The 21,586-nt window shown below is 37.2% G+C and overlaps 1 protein-coding gene across 8 annotated transcripts in view; it reads right to left on the bottom strand.

Annotated features, from left to right (window-relative positions):
- Nucleotides 1–4,214: 4,214 nt before the first annotated feature.
- The window catches only part of KIAA0408 (KIAA0408 ortholog), a 35,472-nt gene continuing 18,100 nt past the window's right edge, over nucleotides 4,215–21,586 (bottom strand). For 5 of the 8 annotated variants that reach the window (XM_067702170.1, XM_067702172.1, XM_067702169.1 and 2 more), the window contains 4 exons: nucleotides 12,350–12,709; nucleotides 12,182–12,261; nucleotides 8,831–10,163; nucleotides 4,215–6,827 (listed from right to left, as the gene is read on the bottom strand). In XM_067702170.1, coding sequence (XP_067558271.1) covers nucleotides 6,654–6,827; nucleotides 8,831–10,163; nucleotides 12,182–12,261; nucleotides 12,350–12,709 — 1,947 coding nt within the window. In that variant the 3' untranslated portion in view covers nucleotides 4,215–6,653. Of the gene's footprint in view, nucleotides 6,828–8,076; nucleotides 8,113–8,830; nucleotides 10,164–12,181; nucleotides 12,262–12,349; nucleotides 12,710–21,586 lie in introns of those variants that run through there. The other 3 variants (XM_067702175.1, XM_067702173.1, XM_067702176.1) reach the window with 3 other exon arrangements.

Genomic DNA, 21,586 nt, shown 5'->3' with positions numbered 1-21,586 from the left:
AAGGTTGCCCACTCTCACCACTATTATTCAACATAGTTTTGGTAGTTTTAGCCACAGCAATTAGAGAAGAAAAAGAAATACAAATTGGAAAAGAAGAGTAAAACTGTCACTGTTTGCAGATGACAAGGTAACTATACATACAGAATCCTAAAGATGCTACCAGAAAACTACCAGAGCTAATGAATGAATTTGGTAAAGTAGCAGGTTACAAAATTAATGCACAGAAATCTCTTGTATTCCTATACACTAATGATGAAAGATCTGAAAGAGAAATTAAGGAAACACTCCCATTTACCATCGCAACAAAAAGAATAAAATACCTAGGAATAAACCTACATAAGGAGACAAAAGACCTGTATGCAGAAAACTATAGGACACTGATGAAAGAAAGTAAAGATGATATAAACAGATGGAGAGATATACCATGTTCTTAGAGTGGAAGAATCAGCGTTGTGAAAATGACTATACTACCCAAAGCAATCTACAGATTCAGTGCCATCTCTATCAAACTACCAATGGCATTTTTCACAGAACTAGAACAAAAAATTTCACAATTTATATGGAAACACAAAAGACCCCGAATAGCCAAAGCAATCTTGAGAAAGAAAAATGGAGCTGGAAGTTCAGGCTCCCGGACTTCACACTATACTACAAAAACGACAGTAATCAAGACAGTATGGCACTGGCACAAAAACAGAAATATAGATCAATGGAACAGGATAGAAAGCCCAGAGATAAACCCAAGCACATATGGTCACCTTATCTTTAATAAAGCAGGGAAGAATGTACAATGGAGAAAAGACTTTCTCTTCAATAAGTGGTGCTGGGAAAACTGGACAGCTACATGTAAAAGAATGAAATTAGAACATTCCCTAACACTATACACAAAAATAAACTCAAAATGGATTAGACCTAAATGTAAGGCTAGACACTATAAAACTCTTAGAGGAAAACATAGGCAGAACACTCTATGACATAAATCACAGCAAGATCCTTTTTGACCCACCTCCTGAAGAAATGGAAATAAAAACAAAAATAAACAAATGGGACCTAATGAAACTTAAAAGCTTTTGCACAGCAAAGGAAAACATAAATGAGACGAAAAGACAACCCTCAGAATGGGAGAAAATATTTGCAAATGAAGCAACTGACAAAGGATTAATCTCCAAAGTATACACGCAGCTCATGCAGCTCAATATCAGAAAAACAAACAGTCCAATCCAAAACTGGGCAGAAGACCTAAATAGACATTTCTCCAATGAAGATATACAGATTGCCAACCAACACATGAAAGGATGCTCAACATCACTAATCATTAGAGAAATGCAAGTCAAAACTACAATGAGGTATCACCTCACACCGGTCAGAATGGCCATCATCAAAAAATCTACAAACAATAAACACTGGAGAGGGTGTGGAGAAAAGGGAACCCTCTTGCACTGTTGGTGGGAATGTAAATTGATACAGCCACTATGGACAACAGTAAGGAGGTTCCTTAAAAAACTAAAAATAGGGCTTCCCTGGTGGCGCAGTTGTTGAGAGTCTGCCTGCCAATGCAGGGGACACGGGTTCGTGCCCCAGTCCGGGAAGATCCCACATGCCGCAGAGCGGCTGGGCCCATGAGCCATGGCCGCTGAGCCCGCGCGTCCGGAGCCTGTGCTCCGCAACGGGAGAGGATACAACAGTGAGAGGCCCGCGTACCGCAAAAAAAAAAAAAAAAAAAAAAAAAAAAAACTAAAAATAGGACTACCATACGACCCAGCAATCCCACTACTGGGCATATACCCTGAGAAAACCATAATTCAAAAAGAGTCATGTACCATAATGCTCATTGCAGCTCTATTTACGATAGCCAGGACATGGAAGCAATTTAAATGTCCATCGACAGATGAATGGATAAAGAAGGTGTGGCACATATATACAATGGAATATTACTCAGCCATAAAAAGAAATGAAATTGAGTTATTTGTAGTGATGTGGATGGACCTAGAGACTGTCATACAGAGTGAATTAAGTCAGAAAGAGAAAAACAAATACCGTATGCTAACACATATATGTAGAATCTAACAAACAAACAAAAATGGTTCTGAAGAACCTAGGGGCAGGATCAGAATAAAGGCGCAGAAGTAGAGAATGGACTTGAGGACACGGGGAGGGGGAAGGGTAAGCTGGGACAAAGTGAGAGACGGGCATGGAAATATATACACTACCAAATATAAAACAGCTAGCTAGTGGGAAGTAGCCGCATAGCACAGGGAGATCAGCTCGGTGCTTTGTGAACACACAGAGGGGTGGGATAGGGAAGGTGGGAGGGAAACGCAAGAAGGAGGAGATATGGGTATATACGTATATGTATAGCTGATTCACTTTGTTATAAAGCTGAAACTAACAGACCCTTGTAAAGCAATTATACTCCGATAAAGATGTTAATAAAAAAATTAAGAGAAATTCTCAATGAAAGCAAAATAAACAATTCCATTGTCATGCATAAAACATAAGTGAAAAGGAACTATTCACTCTTTGCCTTCCTCTTCTCTTCTTTGGGAAAAGAACCTGAACTAAGAGTCGAAGAGCCACCTATTTATTTCTAAACATTATCTTGGGAAATATTTATTCTATTATCTTGGCTATTTAATTTTTCCTTCTGTAATGAGAAATCACAATGGCTGCCTTGAAGCTTGTTGTTAAGAAGTAAATAAGTCAAGGCATATGAATGTGCTTTGCAAACCATCAAGTCCCAGATGCACATGGGTGTACAAGGAGGCAAACCACTGGTGTTTGAATCTGGCTGGGTTCCTGGCCCTATAACCCTGGCAGCCATGGAGACCTCTCCAAGTTTCGGGTTTCCCTCCTCTAGATGAGAATGCTCTGTGTGGTTTCTAAGGTCCTTCCTATTCTAGATTCTTCTCTCATTTCTAGACTCCATCACAGCTTCATATAAGCAGAATTTTTTTTTTCAGAATTTGCTGGTCTTACCTGTTGGATTCATGAGATCATTGTAATATATGTCGGATTTTAAGTCTTATGATTTTTTTTCCCACTGAGACAAAGATGAAAAAATGTTGAGTAGACACTTGCCTTAAAACTCCTCCCCCAAGTTTTTTTTCTTTGCTTTGATTTTTTTGCTTCATGAAGCTCATTTTTTGAAGGAGCATATCTTCTGAGCTATAGTAAAATGAGTAAGTCATGGTTCTAGATTCTGATAAAGGTACTTGTTATTTAAGAAGAAATGTGCAGAATTTGAAGTAAAATCGTACTATATTAGAAATTGTAATATGCCTAAAAATAATTTAACTAATTTCATCACATAAAAGAAAATTTCAGAGGAGTATTCCTTTTTCAAACAAAACTTAATCGGATTCAATAAGCAGAAAAATGGGCAGAAAATGGTGTCAGTACATGAGAAACCAGATGTGTTGGCCTACGGCCGGGTGTAGGAATCAGGCAGGCTTTGTCTTTAGACTCTACTATCTAGAAACATTTTAGGAGAAGCTAGGTTGAACTGTGTACATATTTGAATTTAGACTTTAAAAAACTCTCAGCTGGAGTTTCACCAGAAAAGGAGGAAAATAAAAATGTTCCTCACGTACACCGATGCCACAGCAAGTGTTTCCCCACCTATTTTACTTGATAGCTTCCAATGACTGAAGAGATTTTAGTATCAAGTAGTTGTTTGTCAGCAACTGTGCCTCAAAATAATTTAAAAAATCTTTGTAGGAAAGCAGATTCTCCTTTTTTAGGTCCAGATGTTTTCTCAGGATGACATGGAGTCTGGCTAAATCCTCTATGTAGAGGTAAATCACTTTTTGTGCATGTTAATATCTCATCATCTTCGTTGTCTATGTCAAAATAAATGAAAGTTACAGATAATTTTTGATCAAATGAATTATGCAACATCATTTATATTTGGCTTTGGGCATAAGGGAATATGGAGAACTCGGGCAAGGGTTGTGCACGCGTGTGCACACACGCACACCCACAGAAACTCAAGCACTCTTCTCTGCCTCATTCTTATTCCTTTCTGAGATCAACCTATAATATCAATAACCTTCTATTGAAATAATATAAGATATCCCACCCCCAAAAAGTCTGCCAGGGAAAACTTCTAATCAAGTGCTCCTGAAATGTTTACAAATCCCTTAAATCCAGCAATGATGGCATAATAAAGGGTATGTTGAGAAGAAAGTGCCCATCCAAAGTAGAAAAACTACTGGTTAAAAATCACGATACATCAAACATGTATTTTCAAGGATAATTTCCATTTAACTCGTAGGTTTTTCCATAAAAATTGTAAAATATTTAAAGAGAGAAAACAGAACATTCAAATAATCTTTGTTTTAGTTTTTCCGTCTTTACAATCAAGGAGTTGGACTAGATGCTAAGTTTTTTTCAGCTCTAATATTCTATGATTTTTGTCAACACAAGATGTTAAAACGTGTTCCCCTCTTTCATTCAAATGGTTAGAACAAGTGGCATAAAATTGGGATGCCTGACAATATTACCCTTTTAATTTACAGATAACAAAGGCAAGTTCCAGAGAAGTAACATGACTACCCAATGGTGCCCATCCACTGGGGTATGAATCAATGTCACTGCTTCCAAATCTCCCTAATCATCAAATATTTTGCTTTGTTTCATTAAGGACTCAAGATTCCCTCCCCACCCTTGGAAATTCTGCTTTAGTAATTATGGGGTGAGGTCAGGATCTAATTTAAAAAACAATCTTCAATATTCTGACTTGTAATTCAAGTTAGGAACCACAGATCCACATCAGACTACCTGGAATGCAGTGAAGGAGAGGAGCAGCTATGTCACACAGCCCTTGGGCAGGCTCTCCAGTGTTACACAGCAGAATCTTCCTACCAGGTCCATCATTTTATGCCATAGGCTACCACCTCCCCAGTGTTTTCTCCCTTCTAGATGAAAAGCATATTATATGAGTGACATCATTTGACGTCCAGGTTACTTTTCTCTGATAGTCTTCCTATGGAAAAGGATATTCCTGAAAGAAACAAGAATTAAAAGACTGGATCTATAGCCTTTACTTATCATCTGCTCCAACCTCACATTCTAGAAGTTTAATTCTGCTCAACTCCTGGAAGCTCTCCTATTGGTAAGTATGAATCTGTCCATCATCATGCAACAGTCTTGAGCCTTTAAGGCAGTCTGGGATTTGAAAATTAATTACTTTACCTCAAGTCATGGTATAATGAAGTGAATCTCTCTAAATTGTTAGAATGTATCACAAGGAGAAGGTTCTTTGAATACTTTTGCCGTAAGAATTCCTTAACCTTTTTGCTAGTAAAAGAAAAGCTTAAATAGACTTACTATCTAATAATGTAGCTGGTTTTACAGAGACAATGGAGAGCAAAGTTGCTTCTAAGACCTTTCATGTAGAATTCCAAGCACCTCAACATTCATATTTCTGTCAGTTCTCAATATAGATATAATATGCTCACTCTTCATGAACTGTGGCCCAAAAAAAGCTTCTGCCCCTTATGCTGCCCCATGGATGCCAAAGGTTAGTTTAAGGCTTTTTTAATGTAGTACACTATAAGAAATATAATTCAGCTCTCAATGAAATATCATTCCTGATTTTCTTTGTTAATAAAAAATTGAATTAGTCTCTTATCTACTAATTTTAGGGGAAAGGTTAGAAAAAGGAAAAAGTGAATAACTTACCTCTCAATATGTAGGACTCCAAATAAAGTAGCTGAACAAAAATTTACTATAATTTTACCAAAGAGTAGAATTCAGCATAATTGAATTTCTTTTAATATCCTATTTAAGGTATTTTGTTACTGAAGTTGCCAAAATGAATTCACGGTTTAGTCACGTCGTTTATAAAGCAGTCTTAGGATGCTGGCTCTGAGGATCAAGTATACAGGGAAAGCCGCAATAGACTGCTGAATGATATATCAAAGCTTTTGTGAACATTTTATGTTTGCTTTAGAAGGTTAATCTGTTTAAACCTGTGACACTTTTATTTATTTAAAAGAGTAAACAAGGAGATCAATGGTATTAGTCTATCTTTATGGGTTAAGGAACTATGAGTCGTCTGTAGAAATCTACTAACGTTAGATATATGTATAATTAGTTTTGTATGTAGTTGAGACCAAGGAAGTGGTTAGTTAATATAGGTACCTCAAGAGCCTTAAGTGGATACCTATTAAAAGGTATAAAAAATATAAATAATACTGTATATTCTTAAAAATTTTAAATAAACACAAAGAATATATAGGTATACATGTTATAATTTCAAAGTCAACACTAGCACATAAGTTTTTCTTATCTAAATACATACTGATACTTCCTATATCAACACATGCACCTACAAAACACACGGCCATGCAAATAACCTTGCTTTCTGCCACTTGCAAGAAAGTTGGAATATACAATATAGTACATTGTTTCAACTTAAATCATATTGGCAAATTAATGAGGATGGCATTAAAAAATTCTGATCTAAAAAATCAAAATACAGGAGGATAATTGTTCCATAGATTAAAAACACTGAAGACTGATGGGAAGTTAAGATTTCAATTGTCCCAGTAATCTTGAAAAATACAGAAGAGACAGAATTGGTTGTAAACACTCAGAATACTCTGTTTGGCAACTGGGACTTTTGTAATCCAGCAATCCAGGCCAGAGACTCAGACCATCGATGCTTCTGATCGCAGAGAAATGGGAAAGTTGTGGGCAGTTCTCCGCAAGGCAGGGGGTGCCGATGGAGATCTGGATGCCCACCTGGACGGGAGACGGCGATTTGCTGGTCTAGCAGGTCGGGAAAATCCTTTTCCATGTGAGCATTTCACTGCCACGGACTCCTTAAGACACAAATGAAGACATTCATCTCACTATTCAGGCACCAACGATGAGCTTAATATATTATGGATCCCAACTACAGGATTAATGTATTGTATTACCGTGTTTACAAGCAAGAAAAAGCATTGAAAATTAAAGAAGCTATTCCTGGTCTTGAATGTTTTAATCAAAACAATTCACTTTTAATATGAATATGGCATCTGATAATCTTGTAGATCTCCACACTGACAAGTTTTAATACAACTGATTTCTTTTTAGAACTAACTATGAGTTAATGTTATGTTAGAACTCAAAAGTTCATGTTAGATAAAATTGATATGATACAACTAAAGTTTTTCTTAGTGGAGTGTTAGGATATTTTACTGGGTTTTTTTTAAAGATAATAATTTAAAGAAGAATTAATTTATGTCCAGTTATTTTATGTCAAGTTGATATTTTTAGAGATCATAAGCAAAAGACACACAAACCACCAAATGAGTTGTCTGATGCTATCTTTTTTTTTCACTAAGAACCACTGTTACTATCTCTAAAAACTTTCAAAATTATCATCAAAATACTTTAAAATATAACTTCATTCTATTTGCTAAGAAAGAGTTGCGATCTATCTTGGGTATCTTCCGAAGACTGAAAACTTTTCCCTTCTCTTCCCTTCGCTTTCTTTCATTTCTTCCTACTTCTCTTTCTTTTTATTTTAATAAAAGAAAGCATTCTAGGAAGAAAAGCATTCTAGGACTCTTGCCATTAAGAAACAGTTAAAAAGCTTTCATGACACATTTTGTACTTTGATTCTTATTGACCTTCTTAACAAAGCCTGTGCTCTTTCACCTGAGACGGGCAGTAAGGACAACCTTTATTTCTATGAAAGTAACCTGCATTTGCTTTTTCTCTCCTTGGAGTCTTATTTCCTGGGGGTTCCTGGGGGGGAGGGATGTGTTCCTGGGGGGGAGGGATGGAGAACTACTCTTAACGATCGACAGCAGAGAACCCTTCCCAAACCTCCTATCAGTACAAAAATAGGAGATATTTAGTAATATTTGTTCATGAGAATTTTGGCTGATTATTGTATATGTGGTTTCATTTCCCATCTGAAGCCACAGGACCTTACAGGTATTTATGGGCTCAACTAAAAACCAGGATTTTCAAAGCACTGGCTAATTATAACAGTATGTCACCTTGTAACTTTTTATAAATCATGCATAAAATGTGCTGATGGATAGCTCTTCATTGTAAATACAAATCTCTTCAACCTCTTTTTCTCCTCTAAAATTATACTCTTTTGCAAGCAAACTGGAATAAAGAAAGGATAACAGTTTATTTAAATACCCATTTTTGGGGGTATTGGGGGCAGGCAATTTCCACACAAAGAATTTATACAAATAATAATGACCTTAAATTTTTTTACGCTATACTATCATTTTTCTTTCCACATACTGCCTTTTAGCTCCACAATAAGAGAACTGCATAAGGCACTATTTTAAATGATTTTTTTTCACCCAAACTCATATTCATGTGACTAATCCCCTGAGGAAGAACATGAATCAAATTCTGGGAATGACTGAACCAACCATAGCTAATAACCGAAAAGTGCAAGTTATTTATAAATACCTCCCATGTACTTTTAAAAATATAAACACTTTAACAGGATAAGATTCTATAAATGAACAGATGCACATTCAGAATGTTTTTTCAAGAAAGAAACACAGCAAACATTTGATCTTTTTGAGGTTCTTAAGAATTTAATTTATTAGATTGTGTTGTGCCATTTCAGAATTTAAATAAAAGTTATAATGTGCTAAACCCAGACTTAAGAACTGTGCTTTTAAAAGTTCATGTTGAGTTACAACTCTAAGGTTTATATTTATTCACAAATGAAGGGTCAAGGAACTAAGAAGATGTCAAAACACGTGCCTACCTTCTATTTATATGAATGGGCAACTGACTGAACTCTGAGCCATTGCTAAATATGGATGCAGTTCTACCAAAATATGTTAAATTTCTTTCTCACCTCAGTTACCTTTTTCCGATCTGCTCCTTGCCTCACTTGCTGTGCTCCACACACAGCTGGCTTTTGCTGAAGCTCTTGTTCTATTTGGAGCTTTTTAAAATGCTGACTTAATGTGGCTCCACCACTGACCTCAGAATTACATTTGGTACAATTAGCCTGGAAGCATTTAGAATTTTGCAATGTGGACCCCGCTGATGTCTCATAGGTTTTCAGCAGCTTTTCCACCACACCATAATTTGACCTGGGATCAGCTGACCTTGGTCGGCCAGACAAATTACTTGGTCTCCAATCATGCTCGTGGAGCATATTCCGGTAACTGCTAGGGCTTATGTGTTCCTGCATTTGTCTGAATAGGCCTGTTGTGGGTTTTTTGGTGGAATTATCATGCACATTTTCCCTGGGCACAGGCATGGGGGCACTGGTTTTCAGAATATCAGAAACACTGTCACTTTCTGAGATGTTATCTGTGCAAGAAATTAAAGTATCACAGGGCTGAAGATCTTCAGATGGTTCTGAGTAGCTTTGACTTTGCTGTACTGCATGACAATTTCTATTTGTTCTAAATACGATTCTGTTAAATTCATCAGTCTTTGCTGCCAGCTTTTCATTCCTAGTAGTCCTTTCAAAGCCACAACTGAAACTTCTCAGCGGGCTGCTGCTCTGTGTCACCAAGGAGCTACAGACATTGCTTATGTGAAGATCAGGATGACATTTAGCAGGGTGATCTGGAATCACCTTTTCATATTTTGGCTTATTGGGAATAGAGCAGGTTTTCTGAAACCATGGTGTAGAGGGGCTATTTTTTGCACCAATCCCAGTGTCGCATGACCACACGGTAAGTCCAACATTTTCATTACATGAAGGCTTTTTATCTATTTTGGTTTCTGGTGCCAAAGAAGAAACTGTGATACCATCTTTCAAAGTCTTCCTTTCATTTAGACACAGCGTAGGCATCTCGTCGTGCCTCCACAGGAAATGAGGGTTGCAGTTCTTTTTGCCTTGACCTTCTTGGGCCACCCAGCCATTGTGGTCTGAACTTTCCTTCAAACTTTCACGGGCTTGTGCAGAACATGAGCTGGGAAAATTTCGAGATGTACTTCTTGGAGGAGGAACTGGTGGGGTTTCATTTCTTTGCAGATCAGTTTTATCAATTCCACCTTTTTTCTTAGAATTGTTTTGGAAAACATCAGTACAGCTCAGATTCTTTCTATTTTTCTTTTTCTCTTTTTCTAAACTGGTTGGAGTAATGCACTGGTTGTTGTTGATTGTGTGATCTCCATAAGGCATATTAGTTACAACTGGTGTTTCCTGGAGAAAAGAATCTGACTTCATCCTAGACAATTATAAAACAGGGTATATTAGTGATGACTTTATTTATGCTAAGCTTTTTTTTTTTTTTTTTGCAGTACGCGGGCCTCTCACTGTTGTGGCCTCTCCCTTTGCGGAGCACAGGCTCCGGATGCGCAGGCTCAGCGGCCATGGCTCACAGGCCCAGCCGCTCCGCGGCATGTGGGATCTTCCCAGACTGGGGCACGAACCCGCGTCCCCTGCATTGGCAGGCGGACTCTCAACCACTGCGCCACCAGGGAAGCCCTACGATAAACTCTTAAAAGACACTGGGGCTAAAGCAATGGATTCTGTTATAGGAAAAGGAGTCACAACTTCCTTAAACATTATTTTTATATAAATCCCGTAGTACAAAACTTCAAGTCCCTTTACTGCAGCATAAAGGCCACCTCTCAGTGTTGTATTCAACACTATATACATAGTCTGACCCAAGCTACCTTTTTAACTGTGTCTCTCATTTTTTTCTATTACCTAAACTTCACCTACACTCAGACTCGACTGTGTGTAGTCTCTTGGGTGTCTGCTATTGGTGTTCCCACTTCTATAGGTTTTCTCTTGCCATTTCCTTATATCCACTTTGCCTACTGAATTCCTATTTATAACGTCTTCTGAGCTCAAACTCCTCCCCTTGAATTTGAAATAACATTCTAAGTAGTGTGACAGAAATCTGAATCAAAGTGCAAATAGACATGAGCAATACCAAATGGAAGGTGTTATTTGGGCATAAAAGAAAAGTGATCATCTTTTTTTAAATTTTATGAGTAAAGGACATATAAGCAAAAGAGAGCTGCAGTACAAATAGTGTGGCTATTCAAGGAACAGTGAGTACTCTGGTGTGGATGGAATATAAAAAAGTGGGAAAGATGACGGCAAATAAAAGAGAAATATTAGGTCAAACTGTAATGACTTTGAATTACATACTAAGGATTTTGAGCTTTTCTCGAAAGGCAATAAGTGGCAGTGAGAACTTTATACCAGGTGTGGTTTGTAAAAACAAATTGGCAAGTCAGAACTATTGAAACAAAAACCTAAATATTGCAAGAATGTGGGTTCACAAATTAACATTAATTAATCATATTGATACATATAAATCATATTTATATCTCTTCAACTTATATTACGAGATAGCTTACAATAAAGTGCAGACAAATACCCATTAGCAGAGAGTAGCAGGCAAAAGCTCAGTGGAAAAGTGGAAGGCAAAATTATGTAAAAATCATGGTTGGGTAAGAAAATCTGTTGTAAGTCAGTACAAAAATTCTCTCTGAGCTTCCAAAAAACTAAAGAAAAATAAGGGTCCACATTCCTATAGCTTCTAAGAGAAGTATACTGCCCCACTAGGAGATCAATGGTGATCTTAGAACAATCCATCTTTACTTAACTTGTAGAGAATTCCAGTTTATTTTTCAATTTGGCTAAAACCTACCCTTACAGTTATAAGGGTGCTTCTGAACTGAAAGAGCATGTTTTACAGCACTGTATAAATATGTATGTGTGTACATACTTATAATATGTTATTCTGAAAATTATGAATGCTTCCATTATATATATAATAAATGTAGAAAAATAAATGGCTCAAAATGTTTCAGTAGAACATCATTATATAATTAAAACACCATTGTTAAATTTGACATAGTTTAAAGATGTATTTAACTAGATTAACCCAGGATACTCTTCCACTGGCCAAATACTCAAAATAAAAAAGAACTCCATTGGAGTATACTTGTTAATTTATTATGGTTAGTATAACTTCACTAAACACCAAAAAAGTAAAGTACGCCTAAGAGTCAAACTACAAAGAGAACTAGAAGATTTGCTTTAAGAATTAGTGAACAGAGAAACATACAATTTAAGTTTTTATCTCCTAAGATAACGTATTTTAACAGCATTATTAATTCTCACTAACAAAGTGTTAGATGCTAAAGGAAGTTTGGATTCATTAACTAAAAACAACATTCTTTTTGATTTTCCAACATAAAAATCATCATAGATGTACCAGCCTACCTTCTGTGGTTAGAACGCTTTCGAATTTCCTCTTGAAAGCTGCATAATTCTTCACTAACTTTGGCAAGTTCTTCAAGAGCCTTTATACATATAAGCAATAGCATGTTAGCCCTTTGAAATGTAAATATGTCTTTAGAAACAGTTCTAGGCCAATCCTGGCTTACTTACTGTGTTGAGGGCACCAGAGCACCTCTTGTTCTCTTCCTCAGAAGTCCTCAGGTCAGGCGGGGTCTCACATTCCTTTTGGTTGTCTGCGGCCACAGAATCCATTAACCCTACTTTTGATTTTTTGATTGTTTTTTGTTCCTTACACATTTGATTTCTTTCACTGAGTAAGCTCTGCTCTGTTTTACCTTTCTTCCCCAGACCATCCCTGTGATTCATCCCTGTAAATTCACATTGTCTTGAATTGGGATAATTTGGAGAAGATTCCATCATTTTGTCTTGAATGGCCTTTTCACGATCAAGATCAATAATCGCACGTTCACTCATGTTGATTTTCCTCCGAAGCTTTACTTCATGGCAGAGCTGTAAAGAAAGCAAAGATAAAAATTTCCCCCTAATCCGCTCTCTCAATATTTTTGATACTAAGCATATTGTTCTGAGTTCTCTTTGCCATATTACTATATACTACCCCATGGTATTAATGCTTATGCTTCCAAATAACATTTCTAAAGTCTGGATTAGCTGGAACAACTTTGAGGAACCATAAAGACTACTTTCAGTAGGTCAAAGCATGGATGGTAATTTCTATTCTTCTGAGTAGAAATCAACCCATTCAAAAATGAAACAAACCTGTGTTTATATATAGATATCATGACGATACAGAAGCACTGTTAACAAAATTGGAATGACTCGAATCAATTACTGGCAATGCTCTCTAACTGCTTTCAGAGAGAAGCAAGAGTTTAACTAACATTAAGGTCATATTTTAAAAATATATGATCCTATATGCCAACATTTAACTATCTAAATAGGTGACAATCTCATATAGTAACTCAGCTAATTCTGTCCCTAAGTAGACATTTTGCAATCAAAATATGTTACTTTTGGAAGTTACATTGTTGAGGGACAGGTAATTCTGAGACTTTTTTTTTTTTCCGAAGGCTACATACATTCAAAAAATGTTTCCTGTCGTAATTAAAACAAATGTGACCCTGTCCTAGATAATACAATAGAACTCTAAGGCGTTGATCATCTATTAGTCTATGCTAAAGTGGGCCCCAAATTAGTTCTTGAGAGTTCAGTTTAACATGCAGGCTATTACTGGCTTTCTCTTCAGGCTTGTGTTCTGGGAAAGCTTGTCAAATTCCAAAGACATTCAGAGAACTATTAAAGCAAATGACTCTACGTTTTACAATCACAACGTATATCTGCACTACATCTAATATTCAAAGAATAACAGAGAACTTCTGCTCCCAGATCCTTGTCCTGGCCGTGAGCCCCAGCCGAGCCCTAGCCACCCCCCGCCTCTGCAGGATACCCTCCAGCTTTAGCAGCCGAGTGGCTTACAGGGTCTTGGTGCTCCGGCCAGGAGTCAGGCCTGAGCCCCTGAGGTGGGAGAGCCGAGTTCAGGACATTGGTCCACCAGAGACCTCCCGGCTCCATGAAATATCGAACAGCGAAAGCTCTCCCAGAGATCTCCATCGCAACACTAAGACCCAGCTCCACTCAACAACCAGCAAGATACTGTGCTGGACACTCCATTCCAAACAACTAGCAAGACAGGAACACAACCCCACCCATTAGCAGAGAGGATGCCTAAAATCATACTAAGTTCACAGACACCCTAAAACACACCACCGGATGCGGTCCTGCCCACCAGAAAACCAAGATCCAGCATCATCCACCAAAACACAGGCACCAGTCGCGTCCACCAGGAAGCCTACACAACCCACTGAACCAAACTTACCCAGTGGGGGGAGACACCAAAAACAATGCGAACTACGAACCTGCAGCCTGCGAAAAGGAGACTCTAAACACAATAAATTAAGCAAAATGAGAAGACAGAGAAATACACAGCAGATGAAGGAGCAAGGTAAAAACCCACCACATCAAACAAATGAAGAGGAAATAGGCAGTGTACCTGAAAAAGAATTCAGAGTAATAATAGTAAAGATAATCCAAAATCTTGGAAATAGAATGGAGAAAATACAAGAAACGTTTAACAAGGACCTAGAAGAACTAAAGACCAAACAAACAATGATGAACAACATAATAAATGAAATTAAAAATTCTCTGTAAGGAACCAATAGCAGAATAACTGAGGCAGAAGAACGGATAAGTGACCGGGAAGGTAAAATAGTGGAGATAACTACCACAGAGCAGAAAAAAGAAAAAAGAATGAAAAGAATTGAGGACAGTCTCAGAGACCTCTGAGACAACATTAAACACACCAACATGAGAATTGTAGGGGTCCCAGAAGGAGAAGAGAAAAAGAAAGGGACTGAGAAAATATTTGAAGAGATTGTTTCCTATATTCCTTCCCTAATATAGGAAAGGAAAGAGTCAGTCAAGTCCAGGAAGGGCAGAGAGTCCTATACAGGATAAATCCAAGGAGAAACATGCCAAGACACATATTAATCAAACTATCAAAAATTAAATACAAAGAAAAAATATTAAAAGCAGCAAGGGAAAAACAACAAATAAAATACAAGGGAATCCCTATAAGTTTAACAGGTAATCTTTCAGCAGAAACTCTGCAAGCCAGAAGGGACTGGAAGGGCATATTTAAAGTGATGAAAGGGAAAAACCTACAACCAAGATTACCCAGCAAGGATGTCATTCAGGTTCCACGGAGAAATTAAAACTTCTACAGACAAGCAAAAGCTAAGAGAATTCAGCACCAACAAACCCGCTTTACAACAAATACTAAAGGAACTTCTTTAGGCAGGAAACACAAGAGAAGGAAAAGACTTACAATAACAAACCCCAAACAATTAAGAAAATGGTAATAGGAACATACATATCAATAACTACCTTAAATGTAAATGGATTAAATGCTCCAACCAAAAGACATAGACTGGCTGAATGGATACGAAAACAAGACCCGCATATATGCTGTTTACAAGAGACCCACTTTAGACCTAGGGACACATACAGACTGAAAGTGAGGGGATGGAAAAAGATATTCCATGGAAATGGAAATCAAAAGATAGCTAGAATGGCAATTCTCATATCAGACAAAATAGACTTTAAAATAAAGACTATTACAAGAGACAAAGAAGGACACTACAAAATGATCAAGGGATCAACCAAAGAATAAGAAAAAGCAATTGTAAATATTTATGCATCCAAAATAGGAGCACCTCAGTACATAAGGCAATGCTAACAGCCATAAAAGGGGAAATTGACAGTAACACAATCATAAAAGGGGACTTTAACACCCTACTTTCACCAATGGACAGATCATCCAAAATGAAAGTAAATAAGGAAATACAAGCTTTAAATGATACATTAAAAAAGATGGGCTTAATTGATTTTTATAGGACATTCCATCCAAAAACAACAGAATACACTTTCTTCTTAAGTGCTCGAGGAACATTGTCCAGGATAGATCATATCTTGGGTCACAAATCAAGCCTTCATAAATTTAAGAAAATTGAAATCATATCAAGTATCTTTTCTGACAACGCTATGAGCCTAGATATCAATTATAGGAAAAAATTTGCAAAAAATACAAACACAGGGAGGCTAAACAATACACTACTAAATAACCAAGAGATCACTGAAGAAATCAAAGAGGAAATCAAAAAATACCTAGAAACAAATGACAATGAAAACATGACGAAGTTTACAGCAATACAATCCTACCTCAAGAAACGAGAAATCTCAAATAAACAACCTAAACTTACACCTAAAGCAATTAGAGAAAGAACAACAAAATAACCCCAAAGTTAGCAGAAGGAAAGAAATCATAAAGATCAGATCAGAAATAGATGAAAAAGAAATGAAGGAAATGATAGAAAAGCTGGTTCTTTGAGAAGATAAACAAAATTGATAAACCATTAGCCAGGCTCATCAGGAAAAAAAGGGGAAGACTCAAATCACTAGAATTAGAAATGAAAAAGGAGAAGTAACAACTGACACTGCAGACATACGAAGGATCATGAGAGATTACTACAAGCAACTATATGGCAATAAAAAGGACAACCTGGAAGAAATGGACAAATTCTTAGAAAAGCACAACCTTCCGTGACTGAACCAGGAAGAAATAGAAAATATAAACAGACCAATCACAAGCACTGAAATTGAAACTGTGATTAAAAATCTTCCAACAAACAAAAGCTCAGGATCAGATGGCTTCACAGGTGAATTCTATCAAACATCTAGAGAAGAGCTAGCACCTATCCTTCTGAAACTCTTCCAAAGTATGGCAGAGGGAGGAACACTCCCAAACTCATTCTACGAGGCCACCATCACCCTGATACCAAAATCAGACAAAGATATCACAAAGAAAGAAAACTACAGGTCAATATCACTGATGAACACAGATGCAAAAATCCTCAACAAAATACTAGCAAACAGAATCCAACAGCACATTAAAAGGAACATATGGGGCTTCCCTGGTGGCACAGTGGTTGAGAGTCTGCCTGCCAATGCAGGAGACACGGGTTCATGCCCCAGTCCAGGAAGATCCCATATGCCGCGGACGGGCTGGGCCTGTGAGCCATGGTCATTGAGCCTGCGCATCCGGAGCCTGTGCTCCGCAATGGGAGAGGCCACAACAGTGAGAGGTCCGCGTACCACGAAAAAAAAAAAGGGAACATACACCATGATCAAGTGGGGTTTATCCCAGGAATGCAAGGATTCTTCAATATATGCAAATCAATCAACGTGATCAACCATATTAACAAATTGAAGAATAAAAATCATATGATCATCTCAATAGACGTAGAAAAAGCTTTTGACAAAATTCATCACCCATTTTGATAAAAACCCTCCAGAAAGTAGGCATAGAGGGAACTTACCTCAACATAATAAAGGCCATAGATGACAAATCCACAGCCAACATTGTTCTCAATGGTGAAAAACTGAAACCATTTCCACTAAGATCAGGAACAAAACAAGGTTGCCCACTCTCACCACTGTTATTCAACATAGTTTTGGAACTTTTAGCCACAGCAATCAGAGAAGAAAAAAAACAAAAGGAATCCAAATTGGAAAAGAAGAGTAAAACTGTCACTGTTTGCAGATGACATGATACTACACATAGGGAATCCTAAAGATGCTACCAGAAAACTACCAGAGCTAATGAATGAATTTGGTGGTGTAGCAGGATACAAACTTAATGCACAGAAATCTCTTGCATTCCTATACACTAATGATGAAAAATCTGAAAGAGAAATTAAGGAAACACTCCCATTTACCATTTCAACAAAAAGAATAAAATACCTAGAAATAAACCGACCTAAGGAGACAAAAGACCTGTATGCAGAAAACTATAAGACACTGATGAAAGAAATTAAAGATGATGTAAACAGATGGAGAGATATACCATGTACTTGCACTGGAACAATCAACATTGTGAAAATGACTATACTACCCAAAGCAATCTACAGATTCCATGCAAACTACTCTCAAACTGCCAATGGCATTTTTCACAGAACTAGAACAAAAAATTTCACAATTTGTATGGAAACACAAAAGACCCTGAATAGCCAAAGCAATCTTGAGAAAGAAAAACTGATGATGGAGGAATCAGGCTCCGGGACTTCACACTATACTACAAAGCTACAGTAATCAAGACAGTATGGTACTGGCACAAAAACAGAAATATAGATCAACGGAACAGGATAGAAAGCCCAGAGATAAACCCAAGCACATATGGTCACCTTATCTTTGATAAAGGAAGCAAGAATGTACAATGGAGAAAAGACATCCTCTTCAATACGTGGTGCTGGGAAAACTGGACAGCTACATGTAATAGAATGAAATTAGAACACTCCCTAACACCATACACAAAAATAAACTCAAAGTGGATTAGACCTAAATGTAAGGCCAGACACTATAAAACTGTTAGAGGAAAACACAGGCAGAACACTCTATGACATAAATCAAAAGCAAGATCCTTTTTGACCCATCTCCTAGAAAAATGGAAATAAAAACAAAAATAAACAAATGGGACCTAATGAAACTTAAAAGCTTTTGCACAGCAAAGGAAACCATAAAAGATACGAGAAGACAACCCTCAGAATGGGAGAAAATATTTACAAACAAAGCAACTAGCAAAGGATTAATCTCCAAAATTTACAAGCAGCTCATGCAGCTCAATATCAGAAAGACAAACAACCCAATCCACAAATGGGCAGAAGACCTAAATAGACATTTCTCCAAAGAAGATATACAGATTGCCAACAAACACATGAAAGGATGCTCAAAATCACTAACCATTAGAGAAATGCAAATCAAAACTACAATGAGGTTATCAACTCACACCAGTCAGAATGGCCATCATCAAAAAATCTACAAACAATAAATGCTGGAGAGGGTGTGGAGAAAAGGGAACCCTCTTGCACTGTTGGTGGGAATGTAAATTAATTCAGCCACTATGGAGAACAGTATGGAGTCTCCTTAAAAAACTAAAAATACAAGTATCATATGACCCAGCAATCCCACTACTGGGCATATACCCTGAGAAAACCATAATTCAAAAAGAGTCGTGCCCCACAATGTTCATTGCAGCTCTATTTACAATAGCCAGGACATGGAAGCAACCTAAGTGTCCATCAACAGGTGAATAGATAAAGAGGGTGTGGCACATATATACAATGGAATATTACTCAGCCATAAAAAGAAATGAAATTGAGTCATTTGTAGTGAGCTGGATGGACCTAGAGACTGTCATACAGAGTGAAGTAAGTCAGAAAGAGAAAAACAAGTACTGTATGCTAACAGATACATATGGAATCTAAAAAAAAAATATATATATATATGTGTATATATATATATATAGTTCTGAAAAACCTAGGGGCAGGACCAGAATAAAGACACAGACATAGAGAATGGACTTGAGGACACAGGGAGGGGGAAGGGTAAGCTGGGATGAAGTGAGAGAGTGGCATGGACGTATATACACTACCAAACGTAAAATAGCTAGCTAGTGGGAAGCAGCTGCATAGCACAGGGAGATCAGCTCAGTGCTTTGTGTCCACCTAGAGGGGTGGGATAGGGAAGGTGGGAGGGAGACACAAGAGGGAGGAGATATGGGGATATATGTATACGTATAGCTGATTCACTTTGTTATACAGGAGAAACTAACACACCATTGTGAAGCAATTATACTCCAATAAAGATGTTAAAGGAAAAAAAAAGAATAACAGATTTACTGCTGCTCGATACTTACCCAAATCTCAGATGAGTGAAGCACTATAGCATAGTTAATGCCTGAAGGATATGCCATGCATTTATGCCCTAAATACTTATAAATCTGTAGTTGGATGAAGTCAGGATAGCATCAAATTGCAGCCATGAATCAACTGCTTTGGCCCCTGTAAAATTATCTGTACTGAACAGTTGTGGCCATTATAATTTTGGCAGAATTTGAGGGACATCATAAGAAGCAACCCTCAAAACACCATGCTAAATCTAAGGATGCTATTGGTAGCACTGTCCTCTTTTAGAGGAGTCATGGGTGGACACAAAATTGCTTTAGTTGCAAAATCAGGGACGAAAGTGCTATTTCTGGGAAATAGGTTTGCTTTTGTTTTCTGAATACTGAGAAATATGCATTTGATCATTTTTTGTTACTTACTAGAAAGACAGATTTGCTGCATGCATTTCACAAAGGATCCTTCCTCTTGTCTTCATCTCATCTTTCTCTTCTAGTTTTGGAATACTTTACCTTACATAGAATTTTATTTGACATCCTAAATTCTCTTGGGGACTTAGGTGAAGTATGAATAAACAAATATCATTATATTATTGATGGAAAACCATTTATTTTGTAAAAGGAAATCTGTGTTACTTGGTACCTAGCTGTTTTCAATGGTTATCTGATCAAAGGAGACAATCAGGAAAGATGGCAATGTGATAAAAAAAAAATTGCCAGGCATCTATTAACTCTATTAAGGGCATCTATCTGGATTAGTCCAGGTTTCAAAGATCCAAGTACGTACATCTTTGTTTTGTAATAGCAAATGCAATGATTGTGGATAGTCGCTGAACAAAGAATCATTAGCATCTTAATACCCAACACTGATCCTCTCACTAAGGACATTTTTACTTGGAATCACAGAAGTTATATGCATGCACCGGGAAATGTATAATTTTCTAATATATGGCTTAATAAGTTGTGTCTGATTTAATACACAGAGCTTAGTGATAAATACGAAAGAAATACAGTCTATTATGCTTGTGGCATGTTACATTTTTTCCAAGTGTTGATTTTTAATTTTAGTTAAAAATATTGTCTTGATTTTCTGTGATATGTGAAGACAATTTCCTCCTGTTCTCTACTCCCAGCTTTGTAGCCTCTAAGAAGGTACATTCTTACAGGTACAAAGCTGGGAGTGGGAAAAAATACATACATACTATGCCATTTTATATAAGAAACTTGAGAGCATCCATGAATTTTGGTATCTACGGGGGCTCCTGGAACCAATCTCCCATGTATACTGAGCGACAAGTATATTAGTATGATAAGGGGAGCACAATGCTAGTATTCAGGTATTGAACAGCATCATCTCTGGGTCGGTAGTTTGGGTAAGCACATTATCTAAACATATTGCCAGGTATGGTGTTGTATACTGCAGGCAGAATGACATAAACAGCAGCACAGCTACTATCCAAGATAAAGAAAAAAATATTCTAGCCCTTCTGTCAGTATTTCTATGGACTATCACCTATGTTTAACGCCTGCTAATTGATAAGGCTAATATTTTCCATAGATGGAATCTACAGAGCTGTCAGAATAATTATTTGACAATAACAAATTTAACCAGACAGCAGAACATCTTAGCTACATGGCTTAAACAACTGGCTAGACTAATCCTGACTCCCTTAATTATTTTGCTTGGATGCTAGAATTATCTGAGATTGTTATTAACTGGACCTTCCAAACCTTTGGAAGCCAATGAGCTCAGGTTTCGAATTGGAGTTGTGGATTTTGATTTGACCTAGCCATCTCCCTGTCGATCCAATCTGAGCCTCTGGGTGGAGAAGTTAAGAGAGCAAGCAAAACGCATTTTCCAAACTATAGAAGGATGAGAAGTAAATTCTCCTTTCAATCTGTAATCATCTGCTACATGCCTGCCTTCTCAGCTCTATTTTAGAAGAGTCACATGGCTATTCTTTTTTGTTTTTCCTTTTAGTATGCCAATTTGTATTTTATTTATAACCAATTATAGGGCTGTTAATAAGAAAAATATTTGCACTATAAACACATAAAGCACCAGCTTTGATTGT

Source organism: Pseudorca crassidens, chromosome 13, assembly GCF_039906515.1.
Source record: "Pseudorca crassidens isolate mPseCra1 chromosome 13, mPseCra1.hap1, whole genome shotgun sequence".
Taxonomy (NCBI): Eukaryota; Metazoa; Chordata; class Mammalia; order Artiodactyla; family Delphinidae; genus Pseudorca; species Pseudorca crassidens.
The sequence above is the reverse complement of the archived record's forward strand: the minus strand, read 5'-3'. Positions and strand labels throughout refer to the sequence as shown.